This window comes from Corvus kubaryi, unplaced genomic scaffold, assembly GCF_017639235.1.
Source record: "Corvus kubaryi isolate FWS band 111438036 unplaced genomic scaffold, C.kubaryi_AGA036_p1.0 split1-37296, whole genome shotgun sequence".
Taxonomy (NCBI): Eukaryota; Metazoa; Chordata; class Aves; order Passeriformes; family Corvidae; genus Corvus; species Corvus kubaryi.
The window spans coordinates 2,510,011-2,518,054 of NW_024582075.1; the positions used below are offsets into that span (position 1 = coordinate 2,510,011).

General features: G+C 41.8%; 1 protein-coding gene across 3 annotated transcripts in view; it reads right to left on the reverse strand.

Moving 5' to 3' along the window:
- Window positions 1-7,999, reverse strand: part of PRR16 (proline rich 16) — a 143,278-nt gene extending 135,279 nt beyond the window's left edge. For all 3 annotated transcript variants that reach the window (XR_006013557.1, XR_006013558.1, XM_042012806.1), the window contains exon 1: window positions 7,732-7,999. Coding sequence is in view for 1 of the 3 variants with exons in the window: in XM_042012806.1 (XP_041868740.1) it covers window positions 7,732-7,893 (162 nt within the window). In the remaining 2 variants the exon portion in view is untranslated. The remainder of the gene's footprint in view (window positions 1-7,731) is intronic.
- Window positions 8,000-8,044: the final 45 nt, after the last annotated feature.

Genomic DNA, 8,044 nt, shown 5'->3' on the forward strand with positions numbered 1-8,044 from the left:
TTAATTTCTTTATGCTTTCACCTTGTTAAGTTTATAGAATCTGCATCTTTTTTGCCACATAAATTGCCTGCTTTAACACAGTAACCTTTCCAGTAAAGTATGAAACTTCAGTAGATACCAAAATTGTGAATATTTTAAACACTTATCTTCTGCAGATAAATTAAAAGCTTAGATCAAGTTGTTGGTATCCCAACGAATTCTTGGAGCCTGCTGCAGCTCGTCTCACCTAATAAACTTAATAAATACATAATAAACTTCTCAAACTATTTTCCTAGGTAATAAGTTTTATCTTCTTCTCCTACTTACAAGGCAAATGATTATACTGCAAGTAAGGATGTCTTACTCCAATTCTACCTTGAAGCTCTTCACTCAAAGAAGTGTAAACAGAGACCAAAATACAGAGAAGAATGTAGTACCATCCTGGGTCAAACATTAGAAAAATTACTGTATATTTAAAAAAGAAATAAGGTGAAAAAATGAAAAATTTTAAAATTACAGGATTTTTCACATTACTGAGAAATAATCTTCAATAAAATCTGGAAATGATTCAACATCAGTGCTCTCAGTCTTCATAATGCAATGTGGCACATGCTGCATGAAGCAATGGATGGGTTTGCTAACCTTTACAGACACATGAACACGCTACAGTTTTTGCAGAACCAATGACTGATAGTACTACTACTGTTCAGAGGCCATGGGTCCTCACTGCCTCCCATCAGTACTGCAACAATTTCAAACTAAACCAGAATGCCAGCAGCTCAGCCAGCAAGCTCTGTCACGCCAGTCATTCAACACACACGACCTGACAGAGGGAAGCTGTAGTGAGAGATCTGCTGAAGGATTTTCTCAACTCCTCCACAGCAAAACAGGGTCTGCTTTTCTTCTTCCCCTGGGTACAGTAATAAATGGCATTTTGAAGCACTGCAGGTCACTGCAGCAAGAATGACCAGTCAATTTTGTATAGAGATGGACAGGAGCTGTAAGTAGGAGGTATGTATAGGCTGCACACCTTCATACCTCAAGATGAGGCAGCATTTTACTCATCAAGAAAACAATGTACATTAACTGCTATTTTCTGCTTCTGATAAACAAACAAACAAACAAACAGCCCAACCAGTTGTAAAGAAAAATAAAGCCCTGTCTACATATAGGTAACTAGGTTAGTGGTAACCTGCACAGATTTCAGACACGGGCTGTGTGAGAAAGAAAGTCCATTTGCAAAATAGACCCCTTAACTCTCTTTGCCTCACAGCAGCAACCTCTACTGAAAAAGGAAAAAGGGGGAAACTGCACGGGATATACATGAGCTTTCCCATCAGGTTACTGAACATGTATTTTTTTCACCATCCTTTCAAAGAACGAGTATAATAATAAGAGAAGACTATGGGCCATCAATATTTTGCAGCTCTGAAAGAAACTAAAACTGGCAGAGAATAGCGATGCTCATTCACAAAGGTATTGTGAAACAGGCACTGTGGGAAAGCACTCTAAGCTCAGCGACAACATTTGTACCTCTCCCACAGCTCTCCCAAGAGCAGTACTAATTAGTTGTGCACAACACGTGTAAAACATATGCAGTAATTTGGCTGGAAGTTTTTGTTGACTGGAAGTAGGAAGGCTATTCCAGAACTTTGTCCAAGGTGAGTAATGGGAACAGAAACCTTGTATAATTGCCAGAAAAAACTGACCAAAATCTTCAAAGCTTCAATGATGCTGTACAACCAAGTCGTTGGTGTTGCATAATGTACTCGTAAACACGTGTAGAAGCAACTAACACCTCTAAATTTTGAAGTTTTAATAAAAATTATGTAACCTAAAACTAATTTCCATTACTCAAACTTAGTTTTGTTCCTTCCAAACAGGAAAAAATCAGACTGCAACAGACTGAAGTTTGTGCCTCACTACCATTTTCTGTACCACGTTTAGTAGTGAGCAGGCTGTGTGAAATTCAAAAACAGTGGTACTGTTTTTATTTGAAAACTGAATTTATATATGCTCTATTTAGCTCCTGATTGCACAATACACATTACTATCAGAAGCGCAGTATTACTTACAAGGAATGAAGTAGCTGACATGAGTTTAAAAATAAAATAGGTAGCACGAATTAGCAGTGTGCTTCCCTCTGTCAAGTATCTTGATATCAATAAGCAACTCTCCATAGGTACACTAGTTATTCTTTCCATGGGGTTACATAATACCCAATTACCAGCTCTTGGTAGATTTGGTTACAAATCAGACATGGAGCAACCTCACTCTGCCATGTATCAGCATATAAATGTTTCTGACTACTTTAACTCATGGGATTTTTTTAAGGTTCACAGCTACCTTTTAGCTCCATTAGTTTAATTGACGCTACTAGCATAGGTGTTTTATCTGAGTTCATTGTATGTTTTATTGTCTAGAACTGTATAAATGCTTCACAGACCACAAGAAATAAATGGAAAGAAAAAATATAATTCAGTTATCTGCAATGACTATTTATGGCCCTCTTTGGACCCCTGGGCAGATCACAATAAAGTTGTTGTGCAGTGCTTGCCTTACATAATGAATCACAATCTGCAGTCAAACTTCCAGGTACAATACATGATTGCATCTGGCACAAAGGAATAAGTGCAATAAGAAAGCAGAAAAAAGAAGTCTGCTGCTGGAGAGATTAGCAAGTTTTGGAATGGCAACTTTACTTTACTCATGCAACACCTTGATCCTGGTATCTGAATTGGATCCCAATCCCAACCACAGCAAAAAAAAACTACAAAAAAGCTTCAGTCCCTCACACACACCTTACTGGCCAGGATCTGCATATGCAGACAGTGTATGCACTGAAGAAAAGACTCCAGAAGGAACACTGTTAAGAGGGCCTGCATCCAGGATCCAGATATGAGTAGGGCATCTGCATTTAATTGGATTTCTAATGGTAGGAACATTATATGCATAAAAACCACTTTATTCAACTGCCACTACCTAGCAAAAAAGAGTGGCAGGCCCTTGACACCTGAACAGAATCCAAAGAGGACAAGAGGCAAGAATCAGAATGAGAAAAAGGAATGGATTAAAACATTTTGCTATTTTTTTGCCTATCCTTAGGTTTCTAGACAGTATCTCCCATAACTATGCTATAATAACTCCCCACCTCATCTCATGCAGCAATATGAACACAAAACATTTTTTATGTTGGTGCTTGCACTGCGTGCATACCAGAGATACTGATACATGATTGACTATTACTGCTCCACTCCTCTTGGTGGACCCGACCCCTCACAGTTTGCAGTTTAAAAGGCAAGAACTTGAAGTACCTTCTACTATCTGGATAGTTACCAGAACACAAAAACAAAAATGGAATGGAAAACACTGGTGGTTGAAATTGTAATATACTTCTGCAGTCCTGATCCAGAAATTAAAGCCATGGAACACATGACCACCCTTCACTTAAGAGAGTGATGACTGGTTATGGAATCAGATCATTTATCCTATAATGAACTGTGTCATGGTGTTTTGAGGGAGGGGGATTGGTATCTGCTAGTGTCATCATCACTTGGAATATATTTATTAATTCATGCCGAAATTTAACAGATCATATCTTTACAGAAAATAAACACATCAGTTAGATGACAGAGAATTATGCACTCATTCTGTCAGCAAGACATTTTCACAGGATTTAAAGCAGAGGAGGTAGATTCAAATGACTGGAAATTCACTGAAGCATGTGCGATGCCTATGAGGGCTTCTGTTTCTCCTGCACCTCCATTTTGGAGTACTCTAAACACTGGCAATAGCTACACAGCTGCTTCCTTTCGATAAAAGGTTGAATTATATTTAGCCAATTAAAAGCTATGCAAATGTCTCACACATAACTTCCAGGAATTTGTTCTGCAAGATGCATTTTTATTACTACAAAAAGTATTTATCAAATTATTTATTTAAGTATTTCCTTAATGAAAACAAGCACAAGACTACAGAAATGTGTAACATTATCATAAAATGTGAAAGCAGGGAAGTCTTAAAAATTATATTATGATTATTAAGATTATATAAATCTCTGTGCCCTGCTGTCCACAAGTGCACATGTACATCCCCTACAATCCCTTCTGAAGTAATCAGAGGGCTACATCATGCCTTTTGCAATAGTTTAATTAGCACACACCTTATGATTTCTAGTAGTACATTACTTAGGTAACAGACAAATAAGTATCAGCTCCAAAACAAGACTTAATAATAACCATCTTTCTAGACAAACTCCAGTGAAAAACATCTTTAATTCAATCCTCTGGAGGAGAACCAAAGTTTAAGGCTCCACCAACTTAATTTTGAAATAGTCTGGACTAAAGGAATAGAAAGTGTTACTCAATTCTCTGGCACCCCTTTGATTTTCCTTTGGAATATTCATCAAGTAACAGTGACTTAATCCATTTCAAATCCATTATTTTCTTTCATCACAAAAACACATCCTGTTGTTGCCATACACCCACACAATGTTTCTTTTTAGAAAGGAGAAAAAATGGGCCAAGTGTCTCCTAAACTAACTGCACCTTAGGGAAGACTAGCCATACACCAGTTCAGACTCTGGACTCAGCACCACTCCATCCTTCCATGTCTCCGAGTCATCCCCCTTCTCCATCCTAAATCTCCTGTGGTTACCTTAGCCTAAGCAGACCAGAACAATAAACAAGGGGGAGAGAGGGAGGGAAGAAAGGGATGTTGGACTTCTGAGACACAGTAACTCTTAAAATGTACTTGGTTCAGCCCACATGATTTAGTCACATGCTTCTAGAGAATATTTATACACTTTGCGGTTTGTCCATCCAGGTTTAACACACCATCCTCTACCCACTCTTCATTTTCCCCTTTTTAAAAACAACAACCAAAAAAAAGTTGAAGAGCTGATTAGAAAAAGGTTCAGAATGAAGGGCAAATGCAAATACATTAATGCAAGTAAAACATAACAAACTAAATGTAATAAGACATACAAATCCTGTACAGCCATGCTACTCACTGTTACAGAGCAGTTCACTTTGAAGCAATGAAATGGTATTTTGACAGTACTTTGACCACGAAATCTTAAACCAGAAGACTAAAAGATAGATATGCAATCTATCACAATAACTAAAGTGCTCCATTAAGTATAATCATAATTTATATTTATGGGTAACAAATATGTAGGCATGAAAAGGAAAAAAGTGTTTTAAAAATGATGTAATCACAAATAAATATTACTGTAACATTATATTTTCTATAACACAACTAAATAATACTGGAACTACACAAAAAAGGGCTAAAAACACCTTCATGCCCTACCACTGTACCAGAATTGAAAACTTTATATAGTAATAAAAAAATGAAATGCTGTTTACAGAATACTGTATTACTATATACCAAAAAAAAAAAAAAAAAAAACAACAAAAGGTTGTAGCACAGCAGCTGGGCTGCAGCAAACATCCTGGGGGGAAAAAAAAAGGTAGCAACAACATTTCCAAAAATACGCAATTTGTAGTGAAAGTGGAAAGTGTGAACTCACATCCTCTATTTCATCATTTTGACTAGTCCTACAGTAGGGAACCTAAATGAAGCACAGTTATATTTCTATGTGTAATACACCAAAACTGGCTACAGTCTAACTTCCTGTAAGCTTTAACAAAGAGCCTGTCAATGCTTTCTAACACCTACAAACAACCTGTGAAAGAGACTGATCATTAGCTTATAGTATTACCAATTAACTCACTTTCACATAAAAAGTATCAACTGCAGTTATGTGAGGAGTTTTTGTACAGATTTAGCCCGTCCTATAAAGGCAGATAACTAAAGGTACTCAGATGGCAAACCTTTGCAGACGTTCCAAAATAAATGTCACACAAAGTGTATCTGACACATAATGATAATATTGCAATCAAGCAGAGGTATGTGTATGCAACTTTTATTTGTTGGAGTATCACAGCTACCATCTTTCTAAGTCCTATTTGGTGAAAAGCATTACTTAAAACCTCACCTGTAGTTAGAAACAAGATTTAACTATTTTTTTTATAAAAATACTTTTATTTTCTCAAAATAGGTGCTATTGGCAATCCTTGCACCCTTCAACAGGTACACAGTACTTAACAGAGTTACAGCTCCATTTCTCTACAAGTTTCTCCATCAAGCAGAGGTAAATCCAGTTCTCTTTTACAGACGCAGTCAACCAGAACAGACAAGTTTTCTCAGATAAAACATGCCACAGTAAATTATGATATACGATCTCCACTTACAGCAATCCTGTTTGCTCACTAAAAGAAAGCTCGGACTGATTATGTGCAGGGAACAATTTACATTCATGGGACAGAATACATTACATCCTCTCCAGGTCCTGAAAACGTCCCTCTGCAGCAACAGAAGCGCTATCAGTCTTAAAAACGTTGAAAGAGCTGCTCTACAGCAGTGGTTATCTCCACTTCAAAATACCTCAAAAATTAAAAAGCACAGACAGCAGCACATTAAGGAAAAGAGAAATTATAGATATATTATTAGAACAAAAAAAAAGAGAAGGAGAAACCTGGAATTGTGGGTGAAAAAAGACCCTAACAGCTGTGATTAGTGAGCCGTGCGTTTATACATCTTTCAACATTATACAAAGCACTGGGTGAATTTCAGACTGCCTCAGATGGCAAAAGACTGTTGAAAGAAACTTGTTGACAATGTCATTAAAATAGAAAACTAATATTTGATGGTAAAAACCCGAAGCCTGTTATAAATGTTAAATATAGGATTATAAAACAATACACAGAGATTCTGGATTTGAATTTTGATGCATAATCCAACCATCTGTCGACCAGTTGTGTAGCAAAATCAAGATAACGTGGAAATCTCCAAAAGGACAGCCAAATTCTTTTCCTTCAGCTACTGCATTTCCCTGCTTATGAACATGCCCGCGGTAATCGCACTCTGCCTGCAGATTAACCTAGAGGAGATGACATCCGCCTCCGGCAAAAGAGAGATTGCAAAGGCAATCTTGCCACACAGGACCGATAAACAGGGCGCTCAGCTCCCGGTGAAGCAGGCTGCAGAGGCTGAAGCAGACTTCGCCCCGCCGGTGCTGCCGCGCCGGGCGCGGAGCTTCCGCCACGGGCGGCGGGTGCGCGGGGTCCGGGGCCGCTCAGCCCTCAGCGCCGGGGAGATGCGATCGGGGCTGCTGCTGGGGGCGAGCACGGCGCTGCACCGGGCAACCGAAAAGTTAAACCCGCTGGAGCGGGAGCGGGGTCGTTCCCGACTCCTCGCCCACCGCCGGGATGCCGGCGCGGCGCAGCCCGGAACCGGGCAGCGCTGCGGGTCCCCCAGCTCCCCAGAACACCTTCCTCGTCCAGCAGGGACCTCTCAGGAGAGGCTCCCCCGGGAAAAATAAAACTATAAAACTCCGAGGGGTGCGCCGAGGTGGGAAGTCCCCAAGAGCCGCCTCGCAGCCGAGGCGACCACGGGCGGTCCCGAGGCGCACGGCACCGGGGACACGGGGCTGGAGCCGCGCCCCTCGTCCCGTTCCGGGCCGCCGGGCACCGCAGCGATGCTCAGCCGCCCGCCCCGGAGCACGGCCGGGAGCTGCCCCGTGCCCAGCCTGGACACCAGTTGCTCGATCCGCGGTGAAGAAGCGGTAAAAGGAGCCTGGGGGCGGCAGCGAAGCCTAGGGGGAGCCGGAGCCCGGCCTGCGGGCAGTGGGGCGCTTGCCCCATACGGGGCAGACTGCGGTCCACCCGCGCAGCCCTTCGTTCTCACCTCCTTAAGTTCCTTGGCGACATCTTTCAGGTCCCCCAGGACTAATTCCAAATCCTCCACGATGATCTTGATCTGCTCCTTCACCTTGGCTTTGGAGCCTGCCGGCGGCTCCTCGGACGGCGACGAAGAGGAGGATGCGGTCCCCTTGGACTGGGCGGACATCCTTCGGGGCAGCCCGGCGCGGCCAGCGGGGTACACAGGTCAGGCGAGCGCGGCGGCCGCCGGCCGCCCGGCCCCGTCCCTCCGGCTCCCAGAGCTGCCGCAGCCGCTGCCGCCGCCGCCGCCTGCCCGCCCGCGCATCCCGCGCCGGGGG